The sequence below is a fragment of the Aedes albopictus genome, chromosome 1 (genome assembly GCF_035046485.1).
Source record: "Aedes albopictus strain Foshan chromosome 1, AalbF5, whole genome shotgun sequence".
Lineage (NCBI taxonomy): Eukaryota > Metazoa > Arthropoda > Insecta > Diptera > Culicidae > Aedes > Aedes albopictus.
In genome coordinates, this window is record NC_085136.1 from 337,110,710 (window position 1) to 337,137,551 (window position 26,842).

General features: G+C 39.0%; 1 protein-coding gene and 1 non-coding gene across 4 annotated transcripts in view; one reads left to right on the plus strand and one right to left on the minus strand.

Moving 5' to 3' along the window:
- The first annotated feature begins 9,500 nt into the window (after positions 1 to 9,500).
- LOC115254407 (U1 spliceosomal RNA) lies at positions 9,501 to 9,664 on the plus strand. The gene has a single exon (XR_003891842.2). It is a non-coding gene; the product is annotated as a U1 spliceosomal RNA (small nuclear RNA).
- A 4,207-nt stretch (positions 9,665 to 13,871) lies between these two features.
- The window catches only part of LOC109412837 (uncharacterized), a 167,288-nt gene continuing 154,317 nt past the window's right edge, over positions 13,872 to 26,842 (minus strand). For 2 of the 3 annotated variants that reach the window (XM_062847453.1, XM_062847452.1), the window contains 3 exons: positions 26,539 to 26,830; positions 14,306 to 14,922; positions 13,872 to 14,252 (listed from right to left, as the gene is read on the minus strand). In XM_062847453.1, coding sequence (XP_062703437.1) covers positions 14,192 to 14,252; positions 14,306 to 14,922; positions 26,539 to 26,830 — 970 coding nt within the window. In that variant the 3' untranslated portion in view covers positions 13,872 to 14,191. Of the gene's footprint in view, positions 14,253 to 14,305; positions 14,923 to 25,897; positions 26,220 to 26,538; positions 26,831 to 26,842 lie in introns of those variants that run through there. The other variant, XM_062847454.1, reaches the window with a different exon arrangement.

A 26,842-nucleotide genomic window follows, 5' to 3' on the forward strand; every position in this document is an offset into this window, starting at 1 on the left:
ACATAGCCATCTCTTCTTCTTCCTCACCTGTAATATACTCTCATTTGGTTTGGGTCAAACCTGCTCTGAAAATATTCTACACGTTCGAGCCACATGTTTCAAACATGAATTTTCACCACTTGGGAAACATCTGAATTTAACGTGTCAAACCAGTCATAAATCTACTTTTCGAAATCATGTGTAAAACACGTTAGTTTGGCATCATAAATGTCAAATTTCTTAGAATATCAGTACCAGGCACCCAGCTGCGAGTCCCTGTTCACCAAAAAAAAAAGTATGCTAGGACATATTTACCGCGGGCGAGTTTGATGATGTTAATTACATTATAGGCGAACCATTTCCATTATCGATACATAAACATACTTTCAAACACGATAAAATCATGTGTAAAAGACAGTGGTTTAAAACCTCAACTCCGGACCAACAATTGAAAAGGCCGCAACAACATTGCGTAAACAAACACGTTTCTGTCGACTTAGGGCCTTCTGGGATCCACCCACGCATCTCACCACCATTAACAGAAAGCTTGATGTTTGCGCTTTCTGTTAGTGGTGGTGAGGTGTGTGGGTGGAGTTCAAAAGGCCTCAAGTCGACAGAAACATGTTTGTTTACAAAATGTTGATGAGGCCTTTTCAATTGTTGGTCCGGAACTATTCAACATCTGATTCAAAGGAATTACACGTTAATATAGCGTGCTGTTTTGAACGAACGTGTAAAAGAACATGGATGAGGCGTGTCGATTATTTTCAGTGCATGTTATGGTGCCCTAGTAGTCCTCCAGGATAAAAACATAGTGTAAAGTGCTCTTATTTCACGCGAGCTGATAACTTCACTATTACAATTTTAGTTTTCAAGTTCAAATTAAAATCGTGAAAGCAAAATCAAGAGTTCACGTGAAATAAGTGCACTTTACTATATAGGTTGATTCAATGCTCTACATTAATTAAAAATCGATGTTTTTAATTGTTTTAACAATTTATCAAGCATCTTCATTGTTGGTTTAGTTTTAATATACATGTGCCAAATTTTGATATAAATGCTGAGTTCCGAAAACTACACGCTAACGCCGCTCAGCACAAAAGTGCATAATTTCCAGACTACACCAAAAATGTGTAACCCTTGCACATTCACAAAATCAGCTCCTGTGTCCGCAAAATCGTTAAATTCGTAAAAATGTTTGTACAGCAATCTAGCTAGGTTTACTAGTGACCTTGGAAAACAAAAAAAATCGACATTTCGCATCTAGATGAGTGTACGAGCTGTTTTTTGAGAATGTGTAACTGTAACACATTTTTGTGTGGTCTGGAAATTATGCACTTATGAGTAGGGCTTAGGCACCCTACACACTACTCAAACGGTTTGACCAACATTGACTCCGCCCCCAGGTTGGTGGTTGAGTTGGTGCTGCGTTTGACCGTGTGTGATGCTGCTTGACGAACCGATTTGGCAGTTCGTCAAACCGATTTGACGGTTGACGGTTTGGTCGGCAAAAATCAAACCAGTTTGATTTTACTCAAACCAACGGTGGGCGGAGCCAATGTTTGACGAACCAATCGTACCGTGTGTAGTGTTGTTGCACAAACACAGTGCGATTTCAAATGGGGGAAGATGTTGGTGCAACCAAAGTGACATGTTGGTGCAACACGATTTGGCAGTTCGTCATACGGTTGCAGAAACATTCGCTGGTTCGACCAACCAGGGGGCGGTGGCAATGTTGGTCAAACGGTTTGAGTAGTGTGTAGGGTGCCTTACACATTTTAGTGCTGAACGGTTTTACTACACGCTAAAACTGCTCAGCACTAAAATGTGTAAGACCTACTCATAAGTGCATAATTTCCAGACCACACAAAAATGTGTGACAGTTACACATTCTCAAAAAACAGCTCGTACACTCGTCTAGATGCAAAAAGTTGATTTTTTTTTTGTTTTCCAAGGTCACTAATAAACCTAGCTAGATTGGCGTACAAACATTTTTGCAAATTTAACGATTTTGCGGACACTGGAGCTGATTTTGTAAATGTGCAAGGGTTACACATTTTTGGTGTAGTCTGGAAATTATGCACTTTAGTGCTGAGCGGCGTTAGCGTGTGTGTACCGGAATGTTCGAATGTTTTCCTACCTAATCAATTCTATCATGTCCCCCTTTGGCGAGTCAAAAAGCACTGTGACAAAGGAAAAAAATAGATGTTTATCTGGCCTGTTACCTACAGCTAGCGATTCCGGCTTGCATGACCCTCCAAAGTTCAGTTACACTGAACGAAAACCCCATCCCGAAATCGACTGATTTATCCGACCATCCAGTCCAAGTTACTAAAATCGTGTTTTCGAATGACGAATCAGTAATACGGCAATCCTCCTAAAAAGCGGATGACGACCATCTTATTGGCGCATGAGTCGACGCACGCTATGTGAATGAATATTAGTTGCAGAGCGAAGGCAACACAGATGCACTAAATTTATTCATCGATAGCGTAACAAGTTCCTTGTTCGTTATACCCGCGACATTGACGATTTTGCGTTGCATGTCCTATTTCTTGACATGTCATATTTTTGAAAAAGGGTGCTCGCGAGCAGTGACGACAATTGTCAAAATACGGTCGTCTGCACTGGCCAGCGTCGTTGATTTGTTTTTGTTTTGATAGTCGTCTTGACAACCCGAGCGGCATAGGCCTTTTCATGTGACAGATCCGTGCATGCATTTGTTCACAAAGCTTGAACAACAGCTGCTAACAAGAACGTGTCATCTTCATAGAAGAACTGTCAAACGCCCGAACAATCAGCTGATTTAAGACGTCAAATGAAAAGGCCCATTCTCAGAAATGTATGCTTTCGAAATTCTTTTGACCGCTGTCTGCTGAACTTCAATCACCTACTGATACTCAAAGCCAGTATTTTCAATTTCAACTGATTATTTTTAATTAAGCACGATGCAGAAGCAAAAAATGCAGTTGTTTTGCATCACTCACCAAAAGTAACTATAATGCATTGAATTAAGGTAACATATCGGTATTTGTATGCCTAAACCATAATAAATCAATTTCAATTCATATTCGAATTCATCGAGCTGAAGTTCAGCTGAACTGAACTTCAATTATAGTGGATGACACCACAAGACGCCGCTTTCATTGTCTCGTCTCTCTTTGTCATGTTCATTCTCGGCCTCGTGTCTATGGGTAACTGTGTTTGTTTATTTGTGCTCGTTTTCACACAAATTGAACATCATTGTGCTGAATTTTTTCGACACTGCTCGCGAGGGCACCCTCGGCACTAAAGCACATCATTTTTGAGAAGGGTAGCGGATATTAGAGTGTTATCAATCGCTAAAAAACAAGGTTGCTCGACCATATGGTCGACATTCAATTTTCATATCACTGTCATCCGGTTTTAGGATGACATCATTCGGTCGGTGGACCATACGGTTTTCCGACCAAATGTCGTTAAGGGGCGCGATCGTATCGCCTTTCAGTCGATTTTGGGTGGGGGTTTCCGTTCAGTGTACATCAGTCCTGAAACAGCTAACAGAACCGGATAAAATCCACAAATAAACCTCTCGGTATCGCTTCCCCGGTGGCGAAGACTGAGACTTCCGAACCAACCTCCGCCACCAGCTGCTTTTACCAAAAATGCGAGCACTCTTACCACTCGTGCCACCTATCATTCCGCTGGTTCCAGGAACACTCCCCGATGCGATACAGCCATTGCAAATTCAATTCCCCATGTGTCGACTAAATGAGGCTGGTACTTCTCCTCCTGGAGGAATTCCTTCGAAGAAATGATAAGGTACACCGGGGCAAGTTGAAACAGCGGGTTAACATCATGTTATCCAAGGGTAATGAACAGCTTGAATGCCATAATACATAGTTTTTGATTCAAACAATCTTTTAACGAATGAAAAATTTCTAGAATGTATTGCAAACTATTTCAAAACTTCGCGTTTCAACTTGCCCCGGTGTACCTTAATTCGCAAGCAGAAATCCAATAGTGGTTGAATTTGATGCAGGCCTAAAACGAAGCGAAACTGAGTGATGGACTGATCCAAATGTTGATCAAAAAGTTGAGCCGTTCAAGCTCTGGGGACTAACCTGCCGATGTTTCCTCCTGAGGATTAGATTATTTCTAATCTTAAATCTAGATTGAGTTAAAATAAGGGCGAAAGTAACATGAGAGAGTTCTCTTCATCGACTCTCTCTTCTGCAAATTAAAGTGACAAGATGCAAATTTAATCGAACTTTTTTGCACTTGAACGCTAGATTGCATCGCGACCTAGCGATTAATGGCCGAAAAGTCCAACCATACTTGCATCTTGTTACTTTAATTTGAAGAAGAGAGCGTCGATGAAGAGAACTCGCTCATGTTACTTTCGTCCTTATTTAAACTCAATCTAGAAATTTACTTAATTAAAAAATTAGATGGCCGCTCACGTATACTGTTGTTGCTTGTTGGCCATGATGAAACACGTTTGACTTTTTTCCATGGGTCATGTGTCGCCAGTTATTAAAATCATTTGAAACGAACAGGTGCGCAAATTCGTTTATGAAATTACATACATCAACTTCAATCGTATCACATATGAAGTTGTGATGTTTGGACTATTGAATCCATTCAAAGATAGAGCCATGTCAAGTGTAACAAATATCACATTAGAGTGGATTACAGTTGGTTTGATGCTGTAAGCTTTACTGTGAAATCCTTGTTGTGAATCAGATTAATCTAATGTGTATAAACCATTGAATACGTTGGAAAAACACATCTAACTAGCGTTGGCGTTCATAAATCAGTCCATAAATCAAAACACATGAATCGATCGTGTCAATTTTTTTCAGTGAAGCGCGACAATACCACACTCAGGCAAATGAACATAAGAAACTCATAAAAATGCATTATGAAAATTCGCTATAAATTTTCCATAAGAAATTCATAGTTGCCCATTATGAAACATGTGGAAACGAACCAAGATCCATTGCAGGAATCCATAGTACTGCATTATGAAACCATAATCGACGTTACGGATGCTCATTAAATTATCTCATGAAATTCTGTATGCCGATTTAAGAATATTATGCGTTGCGCGAAAATTTGTACGCGCAAGCGCCCATACATCTCCGCCTGTAAGAAAAATCATTTCGGTGTTTTCGGCGCAGTATTCCTTGGCCAATTCGCGCACTTATTGTAGAAGACACCATAACGATTAAACATACCAGCGGAGGTCTATTAGCGATTTTGCAGCTTTTTCGCTCTCTATTTTCTTGCAACGGGAAGTTAAGAAATATTTAGAGCTCTGTATGAGATTCGATAGTCAGCATAATGAAGCAAACCTCGTGTTTATTTGACATTTGAGCGATTGCGTTTGACAAAAATTTGCTCTATTCAAGTCGGCTTTAAGGTCGGCATTAGTTTTATTGCTCATAATTAAAAGAAAAACACTTTCGCTCCGAAGTAAAACTTACTGGGAATTTAATAAAGGCCCACGAAGTAACCTTTCTCAGGTTTGTTTTCTAGAACTAATTTGAACGAGCTGATCCCGCATAAATATTAACCGTACTTGATGCTGTACACACCATAATACTATTATAGCTACTATTGTTCCCTATTATCGCTAAGTTCGCATTACATTCCAATGCAAGCGGTAAAACAGTAACAGGGTTATTAGTTAATATGGTGACTATAATTATTATGGTCTACAAACAGTTTCTACCATTCGCCGTCTATGTCACCACAAGCAAACATTGCCCAACCATTAAAGTTGTTGTACCTCAATCTGGCTGGCTGCGAAAAAGTAAACATGGCGGATGATGTAAATGTGGCTAAGTTTCCCAGCATGAAAACTGTTTTCCGGGTCAAAACTTCTTGATATTCATATAATTCGTTAGATGGAGTCGACCAGGGACTCGACGAGGGTAAGTTTTTTCACTTGTTCTCACTTGATGCTTTCGAATAAACAGAGGAATTTGTATTTTTCAGCAGTGCGAAGCAGCATCCCAGAAAAGTATCCGCAGCGGCCAGCTGGATGTCCATATTCGTACATCAGTGTTTGTAATGCCTACCGGAAGATTGGGCATGTGGATTCTTCAACCGGCTGAAAACGAAATGCTCCAACAGACAGACACCGTTTCGGTACTCTCACACAGTTCCGGATGGTAGGTGAAAATATTGTTACTGACCAAGAGATGTAGCTAAATTTGTTTTTTTTTTCAGATTCTGATATCCGCAGCCCGAGCCGCAGCCGGATTCGGAACTGCTCCGAAAAGAATCATCCGATTGGAGTCAGCTCGTTGAGGTGTACATGACATTTAGATGTAACGCCACCTTCCCGCAAATCCACTCCAAGCACGCTCTTGAGAGCTCCGAAAGACGTTGGTGAAAATAATGAATATGCAGTGGCTGTCTTGTCCAATTTCAGAAACATTTTATAAAAAATTAGATAAATATGCGATATTTTAGATTAGTGCCCAGATACTATCAATAAACAAAACTAATAAGTGAAAAGGAATATATTTTATTATTTAATTGAAAATGATGGAAACCCAAGAAAAATTTGAACTGAAACCATACCCTCTACTGTACTATGGTAAGGTACAACTATACCTGTACCATTCGGTGTTATTCAGCAGCAATTTTCTCAACCGCATTGGATATGGTTTCGTTATGTTTGTCTTGCAAATTTTATATGGGAAAAAATCGGTTTTGGAACGGTAAACATTCCTAACGACCCGTTCCTGGTATGGTCGGATCTCTGAAAACATTAGCCACTACTTTCGAAACTTTATCCAGGAATGGTGCGACTATGGTCGAATGTACCATTTTAGATATGGTTGGAATGGGAATGTACACCATATTGCGTGATGTTTTATTGTGGTTTGGATTTATGCGGGATGGAAGCATGTGGTAAACTTTCGAAGTTGTGAGAACCTACACTCAGGAAAACTGCCTCATACTTAATGGCAAATATTCATGTGCCAAACCACATCCAAAGTATATGCAACCAATACCCGATTGCGCAGGAAAATTAGCACATGAATAGTATGTGCTCTAAATTGTATGAGTCGCTGCTGTATGGTGTCTCATCAAAAGTATGAGTCGCACTAATGGAAAACATTTGTTTACCCCCATTGCAAAAATCCATGTCCCGGACACATAGAAGGAATGAAGATTTTTTTCCCAGTGAACTACACAGTGTAAATCTTCATTCCTTCTATGTGTCCGGGACATGGATTTTTGCAATGGGGGTAAACAAATGTTTTCCATTAGTGCGACTCATACTTTTGATGAGGCACCATACAGCAGCGACTCATACAATTTAGAGCACATATTATTCATGTGCTAATTTGCCTGCGCAATCGGGTATTGGTTGCATATACTTTGGATGTGGTTTGGCACATGAATATTTGCCATTAAGTATGAGGCAGTTTTCCTGAGTGTTCCTTAGTTTCGAAGCTGGATCAGTTCATGTAGTGCATTATGAATTTTGCGCTCCTGATTCACAAAAATCGTGGACCACGGTTATGAAAGTTTACACAACCATTATGGAATGCATGCCGTCCTTATGAAAATCATTTTTTTTTTATATGTTTTGTTGTTTCATAAGGCTAGCCTTTTGCAATTCTCGTGTTCAGTTGCCTACACGGTCAGAAAATTCACTCATTTTGAAGCTAAAGTGGGACAACTCAAAATTGAGTAAATTTTTTTTCCAGCGATAGCGCTGACCCAAGTGCGAAAATCTCATCAGTTTAAGCCGTATAATATTCTTGCTGATGTGAAGAATATTATACGGCTTAAACTGTTTGGATTTTTGCACTTGGGCCAGCGCTATCGCTGGAAATGCAATTTACTCATTTTTTGAGCTGTTCCAGTTTAGCTCAGTTTTGTGTGAATCTTACTCATTTTAGAGTGACTTTTTCTTAGCGTGTAGTGTGCATGTTTTGCCAAAAATCTGTAATGAGCCATTTTACGAAGTGACAACAATGTTGATGATGATATTCTCAATTTAGTTGAAAATCGGAGTTTTTGACTAGCGAAGTTGGATTTTTCTCCAAATCCATGCGTCGGACCTAACTTCGGAAGTGGTGCGCTGTATAGTAAACCTGGTCCGCTATACAGCGCACCACTTCCGAAGTTAGGCCCGACGCACGGATTTAGAGAAAAATCCAACTTCGCTAGTCGAAAATTCCGGGTTTCAACTGCACGGAGAATAAATATTGATTTTCACGGGTTATTGGACGCTGCCTCCTGTCAAAATTCATTCATAAAATCGGCTCGTAAAATAGACTTTCGCGGAAAATCTGTATGAAATTCTGTATTTAGGTTTTGGAAAAATCTGTATAATTTCCAAAAATCTGTCATAGGGTATTGTACCATTTGGGCAGGTGTACCTATTTTGGGCACTTGCCGCTATAACTAAGCGAATTTCAAACCGATTGATTTGAATTTTTGTACAGAGTTAGATACTGTACGCGCCTAACTCTATACAAAATTTCAAATCAATCGGTTTGAAATTGACTTATTTATAGCGGCAGGTGACCAAAATGGATGCACCTGCCCAAATGGTACAAGAAACAAGACCCTACCTATTTTATACAGAATTCTAACGAACATTAAAACTTAGAAAGATGCAATCAGAAAATTCCTTCCGATTTAACGGAAGGATGTCAAAAAATGCAGGTCCATCACATTGGACAAGAATAGAAAATATTGAGAAAAACGATAAGAAAAAGGAGGATATGACCATGTGAGTGGCAGAACAAGTTCGTCTGGTGATTTATTGCCAGGCGCCAGTTTTCCCGATTCCCATGCACGGATAAAAATGTTGATGTAGGTAAATATTTATTTATTCGACGAGAATGTATTTATATAGAAATGTGTAAAATCTGTAAAACGTACTTGTATATGTGTGCATGATTTCCAGGTACATGTTATGTCATCCGCTAATAAGTTTAATTGAATTTTTTAATCATATTTTCATGCAAAGTTATACTAAACGATAACTTATAACTTATAAGTAACCCAAAATAATTATTTTCAAGTTTTAAAAGAATAATTTACATTACTCCGCCCCACCGTGGTTTCCGATTGGATTTATTTTCCAACTGTCTTCTCCTTCACAGGGATAAATTTCTACTCAGTGACTGAGTTGGTCTTACTCAGAAATCGAAAAATCCTTTGTTTTCTTACTCAGTTTCCGTTAAAAGTGGGACAACCCATTGCCAATGGGTTGTCCCACTTTTAGCCGAAACTGAGTAAGAAAACAAAGGATTTTTCGATTTCTGAGTAAGGCCAACTCAGTCATTGAGTAGAAATTTTTCTCGGTGTTTTCTCTTTTCGTTTTGACGCGCATGCGCGGTCCGCACTCTCCCTCTCACCGTTCAGATAACGTATACGACTGATAATATTTCGAATCGTGCATGCAGAGTACGACATCGTCCGTCCGTCTCCATCCCAACGAACCATCGCTGGTGCAACAAGTCGGACGGTGGTGCCGTCGGCGAGCGAGCGCTCGAACAAGCATACTTACCTGGTATAGGGGTTACCGTGATCACAAAGGCGGTTCCCCCAGGGTGAGACCCTTCCATTGCACTTCGGTCGGGTTGACCCCTGCGATTATCCCTCATGTGGATAACTCGTATACGCAATTTTTGGTAGCCGGGACGTGCGTACGCGCACATCCCGATCCTAATCATCAGAAATTCGTTCAACACGTCGCAAGCTAATGGCTAATGTGGCCAACAATGCTGAAGTTCCTGTAGTTGCTGTTGGAAACGTTATGCTGGAAGCTGCAGTTGAAGGTAATTCATGTGAAGTTTCGCTTTCGGATGTTCTTTGTGTTCCGGATTTGGCCGTAAATTTATTATCGGTAAGCCAGATTTGCAAGAAGGGCCATGAAGTTAGTCTTCACAAGCGATGAATGCAAGGTGTTCAACGTTCAGACGAATGAGTTGGTTGCAGTGGGATCGGAAACAAACGGACTTTACAAGCTGGAGATGGTGAATGTGGCAACGGCGTGTGCGGCAAGTAATGGAGAAGCGATGCACTTATGGCACAGGCGGCTTGGTCACATGAACTTCGGCAACATGAAGCGTTTGCGAACCATGGCGACTGGCGTGGACTACACCAATGAAAAGCCTCTAAGTAATCCGTGCGTTCCGTGTATAGGCTCCTAAAGTCCTATCGGGATTCTTGTTTTAAACCACAATATATGGTTCAAGAGTACATATTTACTCATTTTTTGAAGTTTTTATTAACCGTAGTTGAAAATATATATTTTTTATTTTTTTAGCCTTTTGTCTCGTCCCTAGCTTATAACATATACTTTGAGTGATTTTTTTCACCGTGTATGTCAGATAGGAACATTTTTGAAATCCCAGTGCGAAAAAACTTCGAGCTCAGTCACACAAGGTTGACCTCAAATGTCAAAGTAGAACTATTTACCATTTTACTGATTTCGAATTTTGTCATTATTCCTTTGTTTTTCAAGTTCGAGTAAAGTACAATTCCGATTAGAATACCATGCTTGATCATATTATTCAATATAAGCGAGATTTCGTCTTTAATTTTAGGACCCTATTGAAGGAAAACATCAGCGTCTGCCATTCAAATCGAAAGGAAGAAGAGCGACAGAAGTATTGGAGTTGGTCCACTCCGATCTTTGCGGCCCTATGGGGACGATATCGTTTGGATGAAGCAAATACTTTCTTACTTTCATTGATGATGCCAGCAGGAAGACATTTGTATATTTTTTGAAGTCAAAGAAAGAAGTTTTGGCTGCCTTTCAAGATTTCAAAGCTTTCGTTGAGACACAAACCGGTAAGAAACTGAAGCTGATTAAGCTTCACAACTAATTAAAGTTTTATCATGATATGGTCTTCTACAAAGTTGTTCATTAGGGTATCAACTTCTATTCTTTCAATTCTGAGCCAAATCGGACTCGCCAATCTAGCGTGTTGTATGAGACACTGGAGGTAATCCAATTTCCCATATATTTGGACTGAACATTCCATACAAACCTTCAACTCATTTGCGCCAGCTCAGTTTTCACCGATTGAGCCGAATCTTTCACAGATTGTTCTTCTCATCCAAAGGCACGATTCTAAAGGGTACCCCGTGAATTTTAAAAACTTTTTTTTCGCGGCATACAAATGTGGGCCGGTTTACTCTGGAGCAATGCCTGGAGATCCTGAAGGAATGCATAAAGGAATCCCTTGAGAAATTCTCGGAGGAATCATTGGAAGATATCCTAGAGGAATGTCTGTAGGAATTTGTGAGAAGGAATCTACAGAAGAACTCCTGGAGAAATCTCTAGAGGAATTTCTAGACTAATTTCTGGCGGACTTTCTAGAGAAATCTCTTGGTGAATTTCTGGAGGATTTAAAAAAAATCCCTGTAGGATTTCCCAGAGGAACCCCTGGAAGAATTCCTAGAGGAATTTCATAAGAAATTTTCGGAGGAATCTCTTAAGAAATTACAGATGGAATTCATGGAGAAATAGGACAGATCGGTGTAGTACTAGATTTGTAGTAATGAGCTGAATTTTTGTATGGTGAGAAGGTCAATTCTTCGTTTGTGCAATAAAATGGTGCAAAAAGCGTGGGTATTATGATTCCTTGCCTAATTTGATGCTGTTTGAGCAAAAGTTTGGGCAACAGTGTTGTTATTTTCTCCATTTCTTGCAACATAAACAACATAGTTATACAAAGTTTTACTCAAACAGCATCAAATTAAGCAAGGAATCATAATACCCACGCTTTTTGTGCCATTTCATTGCAGAAACAGAGAACTGACCTTCTCACCATATGAAAATTCAGCTCATTACTACAAATCTAGTACTACACCGAACGTGCCCTATAGGAGGCAATCAGTGAAGTACTAGATTGAAAGTAGTGAGCTGGATGTTTGTATGGTGAGATGTTCAATTCTGCATTTCTGCAATGAAATGGTGCAAACAGCGTGGGTTATATGATTTCTTGGCTAATTTGATGCTGTTTGAGCAAAAGTTTGGATAACTTTGTTGTTGTATTATTTATTTCATGCAACTTCAACAACACAGTTACCCAAACTTTTGCTCAAACAGCATCAAATTAGTCAAGAAATCATATAACCCACGCTGTTTGCACCATTTCATTGCAGAAATGGAGAATTGAACATCTCACCATACAAAAATCCAGCTCACTACTTTCAATCTAGTACTTCACTGATTGCCTCCTATTGTGAAGGAATGGGGCACGTTCGGTGTAGTACTAGATTTGAAGTAATGAGCTGAATAGGGCAGATTGGTGAAGTACTAGATTTGTAGTAATGAGCTGAATTTTAGTATGGTGAGAAGGTCCATTCTCCGTTTCTGCATTTAAATGGTGCAAGAAGCGTGGGTATTATGATTTCTTGCCTAATTTGATGCTGTTTGAGCAAAACTTTGGGCAACAGTGTTATTGTTTTCTCCATTTCTTGCAACATAAACAACATAGTTATCCAAAGTTTTGCTCAAACAGCATCAAATTAGGCAAGGAATCATAATACCCACGCTTTATTCACCATTTCAATGCAGAAACGGAGAATAGACCTTCTCACCATACTAAAATTCAGCTCATTACTACAAATCTAGTACTACACCGAACGTGCCCCATTTTTGTATGGTGAGAAGGTCAATTCTCCGTTTCTGCAATGAAATGGTGCAAAAAGCGTGGGTATTATGCTTCCTTGCCTAATTTGATGCTGTTTGAGCAAAACTTTGGATAACTATGTTGTTTATGTTGCAAGAAATTGAGAAAACAACAACACTGTTGCCCAAAGTTTTGCTCAAACAGCATCAAACTAGGATAGGAATCATAATACCCACGCTTTTTGCACCATTTCATTGCAGAAACGGAGAATTGACCTTCTCACCATACTAAAATTCAGCTCATTACTACAAATCTAGTACTTCACCGATCTGTCCTATTCGTAGAAGAGTTCGTAGAGGAATTCCTAGAAGAATTACTGAAGAAACTCCTGAAGGGAATTTCAGAAGCAATTTCAAGGGGAATTTCTAAGGGAATCCCGAAACTGTTCCTAGAAGAAATACTGAATGTTTCTTAAAAAATACAAGGAGGAATTCTTGAAGGAATCCTAAGAAGTGTTCCTTAGGGATTCTTTGGAGGAATTTTAAAAATAAGTTGTTCCAGAAAGAATCACAGAAGGAATTCCCGAGGCAAGTCCTGGAGAATTTCTTGGGGTAATCCCTGGTGGTAGGTGATCTTCCTGGACTTTTCTCCCAAAGTTTCTACGGAAGTTATTACTGGAATTTCTACTACAGCTTCTCAAAAGATTTCTCTCGAAGCTGCTCCTGTAATTTCCTAAAAAAAATTCATTAGCATCGTTCTACGGTCTCTCAGGCTATGTCTTAAAAGTTCTCGCGGGATTTCTCTTGACGTTACACTTGAGATTTCTCTAGGAATTTCTCTCGGGACTTCTCTTAGAAGATTCCTTTCGGTATTGCTCCTAGAATGAGCTTTTTTCCAGGATTTTCTTTTGGTATTTCTATCAGAGGTGTTTCCCGGAGCTTTTGCAGGGATTTTATAGGAGTTTTTTTTTATTGGAGTACCTTCTGGGACACATATCCATCGAATAGTTGAAAGGAATTCCAGATAAAACCTTGTAAAAAAACTGTGCAAAGACCTAATCAAGAAATCAGAGAATTTTGGAAAACGATTCTGACAAAAGGTGTTACATCTTGGGAAAAAATCCTGGGAGTAAATCCGGATGGAAATATTCCGAAATCTCAGAATTTACATTTAAATCACATACAATTTTAACTTTAAAAATATAATTTTGAAGCACCTATTATATTTGATGCTGATTCCAGCATGCAAGCTGCAAGGTAATTCTCTAAAATTCAAAATTAAAAATTTTCGTTTCATAACATTTTGTATATTTACCTGGTAAAACATAGAACATATTGTATAAAATAATCTTCTCGTTTTATATCACTTGGATAGAGCTAGAATGAACTTACAACTAAATACATTCGCAAACACAAAGACACGCACACGTCGTACAATTATAGTGATTAGACATTGTTTTCGTCCCTAAAGATAAAAATTAGTTATTCTAACTAGCTTCTTCTTCGTCTGCATCTTCTATTCACTAACAAACGGCTGCCGCGTCTTACTGTGCTATAGGGGGAAGATTGTGTGGTTGTACTTCGGTGTGACTATAACCTCTACTGTTAATTCCTCGTGTCGAGCGATGCCCTCAGCGTTTCGTACGTCGCCTTGGTCGATTCCAGCCTGTAATGGAAAGTATTTAGCCTGACGATCCGTTAAAATATCACTCATAATACCTCAGCGCCATCAGGGGCTTCAGGGCGCTCCGGATGTTACCGTAGACGTTCGGATTGGTGGCCTCCTGTGTGCGCAGAATACTGTTGGTGGCATCCGGTGGACGCGTGAAGAGATGTGACGGCCTCGTCGGGAGCGCCTTGGCCGCGGCAAAGTCCTCCAGGGCCCGTTCCCGGATGTAGAGCAACGGTCGGATGATTCGGATCTGCTGGGCCCCGGCGGTGGCCGGTGTGGTTGTGATGGCTTGCAAGGGGTTCAATTTGCCTTTGTACAGCAGGGACACCAGGAAGCAATCGGCCAGCTTGTCCAGGGTGTTGGCCATGGCTAGGACGTTGTAACCGCGGCGCTGTGCCGCCTGGGTGAGCCTTTCCTGCAGGTTGTCCGAGGAGTCGCTCTGCTCGTAGAAGTACTCGACGCCCAGCTCCCGGAGGTACAGCATGAGGGCCCGGGGATCGACGCCGCAGTCGCCGAAGGTAACCGTGGCCAGCTGGATGTTGCTGAGATGCCGAGCGCGGACGAATTGCCGCAGCAGGTGGAGCAGACAGAGCGAGGAACTGGAACCGGATAGGCAAACCAGGATGCGGTCACCGTCTTTGATCATGCCGAAGTCATCCAGGGCCTTGGGGGATGCGAGAGGGACAGAAGTTTGGTTAAAATTTCTGATTTAGATCTGGAAAACTGATTGAGAGTAGATGAAATCAAGAAGTCGGGCAGCATAATGGCATCTTCCGGTGTCTGCTTATGAAATGAATGGCATTTGTTAGTTAATCACGATTATCATAAAAACATCATGGAATTTGAACATTAATTAAAATTGAATTATATTTCTGATCGGGTGCCGAATGAACACACGCGCAGTTTTGAACATTCACATGAAGATGGCGCATCGGTGCCGTTAGTGAGAAAAGTGAATGTTCATCACTCATCAACCGTTCACCACCGATCGTGCACACGCTAAGTGTCGCTCACACTAGTTTGTGACACAACTCAGTTTTTTTTTACAAAAACAGCAGAACAAAATTAATATTAAATTGGCATATTCCATATTATTGGCACTAGTTGCTATGGAACAATATTATTTGGTTTCCCAGTACCGTGCTAATACCACCAAATCGTTAGATAGTCGATCATTTTAGTTTCTATGGTGCGGCACCGCATACACACTAAGATTCAGATGTTCCAGCTCAGTAATTTTTTCACTGAGTTCAGTATTTTTTCCATCTTTTTACTGAGTTTTCAACAGCAGATTTATTTCGGTACACTCGGTAATCGTATTTACCGTTCACCAGTAACGATATTTACCGTGCTTCAGTAACTTTTGACAGTTTGTGAGCTGAGCTCGGTAACTCATTTACAGAATATCCGCAAAATAATAATCGAGCGTACCGAGTTAAATCTGCTGTTGAGAACTCAGTAAAAAGATGGGGAAAATAACGAGCTGATCTTAGTGTGTAGGCATTGTTGTCAACATCTTATTTTGGAGAATCAAAGGCTACACCCTAAAACGAAAGTACACAGCGAATGAGTAACAAAGACAAAGGATTTTTCACTCATATTTGCGTACGACTGGATCAGCACAAAAAATGTGCTGATCCGGGTTTACACAAATTTGCGTGAATTTTCACACAAGTTTGCATGAAATCTTTTGTCTTTTCGATCACTGCGTGAAAGTTACTCCTTGCTCTGTGTACATCGATCTTTCCGTGTAACCGAAAAATCTCAATCGCGCTTTTTACATTAAGTTTAATCCAAATCTACATCTAATACATAGTTCTCCTCATTCTCGTCTCGTCGAATCAAAGTAAGTCTGAGTGATTTTTACCGTGTTCACCAAGGTGAGATGCATCTCACGGCCATTCGCAATCCTCTCTCACACTCTCACACTGGCTGGGATCAACGGAACAGTGCAGATTTATCGAAAAATATCGGTCAAAATTGAATCGGATTTCAAGAGTTGGGTTGAAATATCAAATTGTTGTAAAAACAGTTTATCCTAAAGTACACTCAGCGAAAAAAACTAGCGAAATTCATCGAAATACCTTATGAAAATTTGCTATAACTAATTCTTATGGATGACATAAGAATACCTTATAAAAATTGATCGTGCTTGCTATGACAAATTTCATAAGATAGGCTTATGAAAAGAACAAAAAAATCTTAAAATGATGCAGACTGGATTCGATCCATGAACGTCGGGATCACCGAGCCTGTGTTTTATCCACACGGCTACCAACGCTTGAGAATACCGTGTTGCTAAACATCAATAAAAGCCAAGCTGTGAGACGATTTTACGTCATAGAGTCACCTTATGAAATTCATCCGAATCATTATGAATTAATTAAAGGCCGTTTCATAAGTTGGGCCTTATGGAAATCTTAAGGTTATTTGGCTGAGTGTAGGATAACAATGACAGGTTTTCTGAATATTTATTTCTAGATGTAACAGCTATAGTACTCCATATTACTCAAATTTGGTAAGAACACACTTACCGTCAAGGCACCATTCACCGTGGATCTAAGAGGATTCGGGGCAAATAAGGGCTGTCATTTGACACCAGTCTTATAAACATTGTTGGTGCCGCTTTTAATTGTCTTCATTATAGGTTAAAATTAAAGCAATATCCACAGAAGTAGAAAATTTTTCACAAAATTTGGTGATATAGTACAATTAGTAAAGGGTAGTAGGGTCGCCTAATTCCGTGGTAGGTCACCATTCACCGTGGTAGTAGGGACCCATTCACCGTGTATGAGAAATTTTATTCTAATTTGTTTAAAAATTATCAAAACAACCCAGCCAAGGGAATTTTCTTCGTTTAAATTCATTTCAAGTAATAACTTGCAAGATTTTATTAGAAAAGCGAATGTTGAAATTTCCGATTTTTCTAGATATATGGGACAATATGGGGCACGATGAATGGAGACCATTGATTTTTAGGGTACCCATTTACCGTGCCTTTCTGTTTCAATTAAAAAGTACGAGTAATCGTACTTTCTTGTTAAACTTACTTCGGTAATGCAAAATACATACCTGATATGTGAATTTAATTGCTTCTTGGTGGAATAAAAACGTTACTACATTTAGTTTATCGCTTAAATCACCTTAGCGTAGTTTTCGTTTTTTCACTATGCATGCAGTGAACGAGCAGAAACCCGCTTCATGTAAACACACTTTAGTGTCAAAATGATACTTTTAAATGTTTCTAATGAGCATTTTGACAAGATAACAATACATTAGTGTTGTATTGGTGAAATTGAAGGGAAATGGTCATATCATTCAATCATAATATGGAAATAATGAAAAAATATCCGAAGGCACACGGTGAATGGAGCCCCCACGGTGAATGGCGACTTGACGGTACGATCTCGGTAGTTTCGGTAATCGATTTTACTGATGTTCAGTAAAACAACTGTCAAAAACGTATAGAGCTTGCTGACGTTTATTCACCTTTCTCTTTCAAACATGCAGGCGGAATAGGATTTGTTGTCATCAGTAAAGGTTTCCCGATGAAAACAAATCCTATCCCGCCTGCATGTTTGAAAGAGAGAGGTGAATAAACGTCAGCAAGCTCTATGGAAAAGGTGAACAATGCATTTTTGCTGAACGAGTTCGGTGCTCAGCAATTATAATCTCAATTGTAATCAAAATTAAGTGTGAATGGTTCTTTTCCAAAAATAATTGGACATTTTTTTTTGTTTCACCATTAGGGTGGTCATTCTGAAAATAGGGTGGTCCACAAAACGGCATTTAATTTTTTTAACCATTATAACTTTTCAACCAATAGACCGATTTTAAATCTTATTTTACGAATGAAAAGGCTATTAGTCCTAGATTTTAGAAAAATACATCGCGAAAAAAATAGTGAACTTTAATACGTAAAAATGGTCATTATATCAGTTTTTTTCTTTATTTTCACAATGTTGGATCAAAACGACTTTTGACGCCCGTCAGTAGTCGTTGTGGTACAACATTGTGGTCAATCCCCGGCCCGTCTCTTTCCTTCTACTTTGTTTTTTCTATCCACTTTACTGTGCCGTTTAGCTTCTCAGTAATAATCGTGCTAATCTATCACCTTACACCTGGCATCCACGCACCAATGTGTGAACATTGACCTGCAACCTGGCGTGGCAGGCGTCATTGTCGCCTAAAAAATAGCAGATCACTGTAGTATCCAGAGGTGTCAGATAATGAGTAATACAGGGGATAGACAAAATGATCGGGACAGGCAAAATTTTCACTTTTCAATAAATGTTCAACTAGCTGTAACTTTTCGAAAAGTGCATCAAATATTCTCAAATTTTCACTGTAAGTTTATCAACTAATTGTGTATCAGTGGTCCAAATTTGGAAAAGATCTATGGACTATTCTTCACGAAGTTATAAAGATTTTTGAAAAAGGTATAAGGCTGAAACAAATTTAATTTTGACTTTTTGTCTCCTCCTCCTTCAAAAATTTTTGGCTATATATTGCATTTTGAGGGGGCAGACAAAAAAATATTTATCAAAATATCGGGTCTTGCTAAAAATTCTTTAACAAATCCGATGCGTTTTTAATAATTTTCTGCTTAATTATTTTTATCCCCCTCCTCGATCAACCAAAGAGTGGTGGGACAAAAAGTGAAATAAATATTTGTAACGGCCTAATTATCCGATGGCCAACTTTGCCCAAGTAACCACAGTGCTGAAGCCTTATTACATGCAGATATACGGTGTATTTAGTGCAATCATTACTTTACATGCAAACTTAGGGTTGATTTAAAGTGGAAGTGGGCAATTATAGAATCAAATTAGGATAATACTAGTATAATCTTGAAGCAGTCGCATAATTGCCCATTTTCACTTCAAATCAACTTTGAGTTTGTATGTAAAGTAATGTACACCGTATATCTGCATGCAATAAGGCAGCACCGTGATTACTTGGGTGATCTGTTATATTTACGGATTCAATGAACCGAATGCAATGAAATTTTGACCATTTATGACTTATATAAAGAACTCTGAAAAACATTTGACTTCACTTGATATTTTAAACAAGAGAAAAAGTTATACAGTAAAACCTCCATGAGTCGATATTGAATGGACCATCGACTCATAGAAATATCGAATAGTGGAATAAATAACCTTTGGGAAGCTTTATGAAGGGACCATCATAGTAGCCCAGGAATTATTTTTCAGTATGTAAAAATCTATCTCCATGAGTCAATATCGAGTCAAGGAACATCGACTCATGGAGGTTCGACTGTACTCGTTAGATCTGTCTTGCCCCTAGCTCTTAACGGACTTCCTCCGGGAATTTAAAAAAATCCTTCAGGAATGGGGCACGTTCGGTGTAGTACTAGATTTGTAGTAATGAGCTGAATTTTAGTATGGTGAGAAGGTTAATTCTCCGTTTCTGCCATGAAATGGTGCAAAAAGCGTGGGTATTATGATTCCTTGCCTAATTTAATGCTGTTTGAGCAAAACTTTGGATAACTATGTTGTTTATATTGCAAGAAATGGAGAAAACAACAACACTGTTGTCCAAAGTTTTGCTCAAACAGCATCAAATTAGGCAAGGAATAATAATACCCACGCTTTTTGCACCGTTTCATTGCAGAAACGGAGAATTGACCTTCTCACCATACTAAAATTCAGCTCATTACTACAAATCTAGTACTTCACCGATCTGTCCTATAGGAAGCAATCAGTGAAGTACTAGATTGAAAGTAGTGAGCTGGATTTTTGTATGGTGAGATGATCAATTCTCCGTTTCTGCAAAGAAATACTGCAAACAGCGTGGGTTATATGATTTCTTGCCTAATTTGATGCTGTTTGAGCAAAAATTTGGGTAACTGTGTTGTTGAAGTTGCAAAAAATAAATAATACAACAACACAGTTACCCAAACTTTTGCTCAAACAGCATCAAATTAGGCAGGAAATCATATAACCCAAGCTGTTTGCACCATTTCATTGCAGAAACGGAGAATTGATCATCTCACCATACAAAAATCCAGCTCACTACTTTCAATCTAGTACTTCACTGATTGCTTCCTATTCCTCAAGGATTTCCATTAGGAATTCTTCAAGGATTTATTCCAATTAATTCCGAAAGAAAATCTTTCTTGATATTTTACAGGAATACAATCGGGGATTTCTCCAGGAATTCATGTGGAGATTTCTCCAGAAATTCCACCCGGGTTTCCTCCAGGAATAGGCTCCTAAAGTCCTATCGGGATTCTTGTTTTAAACCACAATATGTGGTTCAAGAGTACATATTTACTCATTTTATGACGTTTTTATTAACCGTAGTTGAAAATATTTAATTTTTATTTTTTTAGCCTTTTGTCTCGTCCCTACACGCAGAAAAATATATTGTAAAACCAAAGGAATTCTGCATAGATTCAACAAATTTTATTGTTGACTCAGTGCTTACCTGCAAATTTTGTTGATTCAACAAATTCATAAATTCATAACAACAAGGAAGTTTTTTGTTTCTAAAATTGCCCGAAATCAATCTGCTGTCAAAACCAATGCATATTTTTTTCGAAACGAAAATACGATTTGTCAAATCTACAAATGCAATGTTTTGAAGTAATGAAAGGTGTTAGGAATTCTTTCAACAATTTCTTCAGGAACTCTTTCAGGAATTCATCCAGAAATTCTTCTGAAAGTTTTAGGAATTCCTCCAGGAAATCTTCCAGGAATTTTTCCATGAATTATTCCAGGATTTATTCTAGAAAAACCTCCGGGAATTCTTTACGGAATTCATCCAGGAGTTTACAAAAAAAAAAATCTTTCAGAAATTCCTCCAGGATTTCAATTAGGAATTCCTCCAGAATTTCCATTAGGAATTCCTCCAGGATTTTCATAAGGAATTCTTCCAGGAATCTTCCAGGAATTCCTCCAGGAATTCTTTCAGAAATCCCTTTTTCTCCAGGAATACTTACAGGAATTTCTCCACGATTTCTTACAAGAAATCTTGCAGGAATTCTTCAAGGGAATCTTGCTGGAATTTCTCCAGGAATTCTTGTAGGAATTCTTTTAGTAATTCCTCCAGAAATTCTCTCAGAAATACCTCCAAGAATTCTGTCAGGAATTCCTCCATGAATTCTTCCAGGAATTTTCTAGAAATTCTTCCAGGAATTAAAAAAAATCCTGTAGGAATTCCTTCAAGAAATCCTCCAGGAATTATTCCCGGAAATGCTCTTGAAGGAACTCGTAGTGGAATCCCAGGAGGAATCCCCGGAGGAATTTCTTGAAATATACTTGGAAAAACTCTGGAGTAATTCTTTGAAACTTTCCTTGGAAAATTCTTGGTAGAATTCCCGGAGAATTTTCTGAAGGAATCACCAGAAATTGCTAATGGAATCTCCGAAGAAATTACTGGAAGAATCCCCGGTGGAATTACTGGTGGAATTCCCGGAGGAATTCCTGGAGGAATGCTTCGAGGAATTCCTGGAAAAAATTCTTCCTCCCGAAGGAATTCTTGGAAGTATTGATGGAGGAATTCTTGGAGTAAATTCCGGAGGAATTCGTGGAGCTTTTCCTAAAGGAATTTCTGAAAAAATCTGCGGACGAACTACTGGAGAAATCCTTGTAGGTATTCCAGAAAGAATCTCCAAAGGGATTCCTGGAGGAAATGTTTGAAAAATTCCTGGAAAAAAATCTGGAGGAATTTCTTGAAACATTTCTTGAGGAATGGGGCACGTTCGGTGTAGTACCAGAATTGTAGTAATGAGCTGAATTTTAGTATGGTGAGAAGGTCAATTCTCCGTTTCTGCAATGAAATGGTGCAAAAAGCGTGGGTATTATGATTCCTTGCCTAATTTGATGCTGTTTGAGCAAAACTTTGGATCACTATGTTGTTTATGTTGCAAGAAATGGAGAAAACAACAACACTGTTGCCCAAAGTTTTGCTCAAACATCATCAAATTAGGCAAGGAATCATAATACCCACGCTTTTTGCACCATTTCATTGCAGAAACGGAGAATTGACCTTCTCACCATACTAAAATTCAGCTCATTACTACAAATCTAGTACTTCACCGATCTGTCCTATTCCTTGAAGAATCCTCGGAGGAATTGTTGGAGGATATTCTGTAGGAATAGCGCCGGAAATTGCTGGAGAAATCCCCTGAAAAATCACTGGAGGAATCCCAGAAGGAATTTTTTGGTAGAATTCCCAGAGGAATAGGAAGCAATCAGTGAAGTAGTAGATTGAAAGTAGTGAGCTGGATTTTTGTATGGTGAGATGATCAGTTCTCCATTTCTGCAATGAAATGGTGCAAACAGTGTGGGTTATATGATTTCTTGCCTAATTTGATGCTGTTTGAGCAAAAGTTTGGGTAACTGTGTTGTTGAAGTTGCAAGAAATAAATAATACAACAACACGGTTACCCAAACTTTTGCTCAAACAGCATCAAATTAGGCAAGAAATCATATAACCCACACTGTTTGCACCATTTCATTGCAGAAATGGAGAACTGATCATCTCACCATACAAAAATCCAACTCACTACTTTCAATCTAGTACTTCACTGATTGCTTCCTATTGCTGAAGAATTGGCTCGAGCTAGGGGATTCCTTCAGGATTTTCTCCGAAGATTACACCAGAAGTTCCTTATGGAATCCCTTCAGGAATTTCACCCTGATTTTTTTCCAGGCTTCCTTCAGAATTTTTTTCCGGGATTGCTTAAGATTAAGAAGGAATTCTTTTCCATTCTGCATTCTGTATGATATTCCTTCAGCAGTTTTGAATGAATTCCTTCAAATGTTCGTTCTGGATTTCCTTCACAAACTCCTTCTGGAGTTACATTTCTCCGAGAATTCCTTCTGAAAATCCCGGCAAAACTACTTCTGAAGACATTGCAAAAGCAATCTAATTCCCTTACGGAACCAATATAGAAATCTCAGAAAATAATTCCTGGAGGATTGCTGGTACTCCTTAATGCATTCCAGGTGGAGCTCCTTCCGGGATCCTTTCATGAACTACTTTTGGAATTGCTTCACAGTGATTGCTTCAAGAATTCCTTCCGAGATTCCTACGGCAATTCCACCAGGAAATTCTTTCTGGATTCCTCCAAGAACCTCTTCCGGGATTCCTTCAGGAACTACTTCCAGGATTCTTTCGGCAGCTTCATCAGGGATTCCTCCGGGATTTTTCCGGGCTTCTGTCGGGAATTGCTTTTGGAACTTCTTCAGGCACTACTTCGTGGATTTTTTTCGGGAACATCTCCCGAGCTTCCTTTCGGCATTACTGGAAGTTCTTCTAGAATTCTTTCAGAAACTGATTCCATGATTTCTTCGGGAACTCTACCCAGGATTCATTTAGGAACTCTTTTCTGGATTCCTCCAAGAGTTCTATTTTGAATTTCTGCAGATCCTTCTGCAATTCCACTGGAAGTTCATTCTTGAATTCTTTCAGATATTTCTAATGGAAATTCTCCAGGAGTTTATTAGGCAGTATTTCAAGAATTTCTTCCAGCAGTTTTTATTCATGGAATTCCTTATTAAATTCCTTCAGGATTTCCATGAGAAGATACTCAAGCAAATTCCTTCTGGTTTTCATCAGACGCTATAGGAAGCAATCAGTGAAGTACTAGATTGAAAGTAGTGAGCTGGATTTTTGTATGGTGAGATGATCAATTCTCCGTTTCTGCAATGAAATGGTGCAAACAGCGTGGGTTATATGATTCATTGACTAATTTGATGCTGTTTGAGCCAAACTTTGGGTAACTGTGTTGTTCAAGTTGCAAGAAATAAATAATACAATAACACATTCACCCAAACTTTTGCTCAAACAGCATCAAATTAGGCAAGAAATCATATAACCCATGCTGTGTGCACCATTTCATTGCAGAAACGGAGAATTGATCATCTCACCATACAAAAATCCAGCTCACTACTTTCAATCTAGTACTTCACTGATTGCTTCCTATTAGGAAAATCCCGAAAGAAATCCCTTGAAGTCCAGAAACAAAAATCCTGGAAGGCGTTTTAGATATGGAATCTGTTCGGAATCTCAGAAGAAACTCCTGAAAGGACCTCAGAGAGAATTTCAGAAGAAAATAAACTCTAGCTCCCTGAGAAAACACAGAATTAAATCCTAGATAGGTCCTAAAATTGTGAAAAAAAAATAACACGGTAATCTTGGGTAACCTTGGAAGGAGTAATCCTGGAGGGATCTCAGAGTTAGTTTCTAGACAGAAGTCGGAAGAAATTTTGAAAAAAAATCATGAACTCTCAAGCAAACCAGGAAAAAATCTTTGGAAATCGTGGGAGTACTTCCTGGAAGATTTCTGGCAAGAGCTCTCGAAGGAATCTCACACGGAACCACTTCAGGAATCACAGAAGAAACTACAGGAAGAACCCCAGAGGAATCTTCCTAAATAAACCTTTGGAAGAATCTCATCGCTGGAAAAAAAATATGAAGAAACCAAACGATTCCTAGGACTCCTGTGGAAATATGAATATTATGCAACTCAAATGAGCTGTATAGTGATAAAAATCATTGCATAACATTTGAAAGTAACTCGTTGCCGAACTCGATTTTTTCAGCACTCTTCATATTCATCCTCGTTTGTACAACTCATGCTGAGAAGAACAACTTTTAGCAACTCGTTACATGAATAACTATTTATTTATACTATTTCTTGTGGAAACTTTCTAGAATTAGTACCATTTGTCATTTTACGCAACTGAAAAATCGCTTCTAATGAACGAAGAATGAAGAATTACTCAGCCACTGAGTTGGTCTTACTCAGAAAACGATTAACCTTTTGTTTTCTTACTCAAGTTCCGTAAAAAATTGAACATCTTATTGCCAATGAGGCAGTGTATTTACTAAGGTTTCTCTTTATGTTTATGCCATAGGATGATATCGACGCAATTTTCCAGAAAATTCCTTCTTGACCGACAATATAAAACCACCACTACCCGATCATTCATGCTGTTTTAGTTCTAATAGATATTATACAACTTCCAATCACCGATGAATTAAGTGGTCTCTTGAGGGTGCTGATTTTTCTACGTATTATTATAAATACAATAGGGCACGTTCGGTGTAGAACTAGATTTGTAGTAATGAGCTGAATTTTAGTATGGTGAGAAGGTCAATTCTCCGTTTCTGCAATGAAATGGTGCTAAAAGCGTGGGTATTATGATTCCTTGCCTAATTTGATGCTGTTTAAGCAAAACTTTGGGCAACAGTGTTGTTGTTTTCTCCATTTCTTGCAACATAAACAACTTAGCTATTCAAAGTTTTGCTCAAACAGCATCAAATTAGGCAAGGAATAATAATACCCACGCTTTTTGCACCATTTTTTTTGCAGAAACGGAGGATTGGCCTTCTCACCATAGTAAAATTCAGCTCATTACTACAAAGCTAGTACTAACCGAACGTGCCCCATTCTAAACCACTGTTGGCCTCAAGGATAGACCAACGAAAGATCAAGATCGATAATATACCAGTCTGTGTGTGTATTGTATTGAGATATGCAAGAGCAACGGGTTAAAGACGATTGTCGAGCGAAAAGCAATGCTGTTTCAATGATGTTTATAACCAAACCAATTCTCGATTGCTTTGCGCCGCCAGAAGGAAAAAAAAATGAAAACAACAAGTCGTTTAAACCATCGATAGGACATCACTTTATTGTTTGTATAAATCTCTGTTGGTTATGTAGGTAATATATCTTAAAGTAACGCGTTCATTATTCATTATTATCTTTATAAAAAGCAGAAACATCACAATAGTAAAACTCTTTTTGCAAGTCTATGGCTTGACAACGTTACTAACACAATGAAACAATCGTTAAACAGCTTATTGTTTAGTTGAATCAACAAGGTTTTTTTTCCTGAAGACTGGTGCACAGAGCGTGTGGAGCAATTCGAAAGCGGTTTGCTTCGATTAAAACTTGAACCATTCTACCACTACGCGACACATCTTTGGAGGTTGGAAGAAGGCGTTGAAGAGAAACGAAAGGGAAAAGAAGCATTCATCAGCCTACTTGATTCCCGTGGTAAATGAAGAACAAACAATTTGAACATCGTCAAAACAGATGAATCCGAAGAACTGATGTGAGGTGCATATTTTTACCCAAATTTGGAGAACTGTGAGCTGATTAGTGAGATGTGGCAAGCAAGAGAATGGTTGTTAATGAGCCAATTAGTAACTGATCTTCGCGCCAATTAGCGCAGAATACGAAATGCAACGTTAGTACGGATCGTGCAAGCCCAAATCAAAAAGAAATTTAATCATTAACCTCGGCTGCCTGTTTCCAAACGTCCTTCGGAAGGTTGAGCCACCGGGCACCTTCCGGAATGGCATCCGAATCGAGCTCTTGCGAGGGTGAACTTTTCAGAACGTTCGACTGACGGATGAGGGCACTTTTCGGAGTGAACACGTCCACCACTTCCGGTGTGGTTGGAAGCCGTGTTGGTTCCGGATTTTCGGGGGCTGCTAGCGCCGGAGCTGCTGATTCCGACTGAACTCTTCGCTGGGGAGTTTGATGGCGCGCTGAATCTCCTTCCAGATGAGCTGAAATTGTACGATTTCTGGAAAATGAG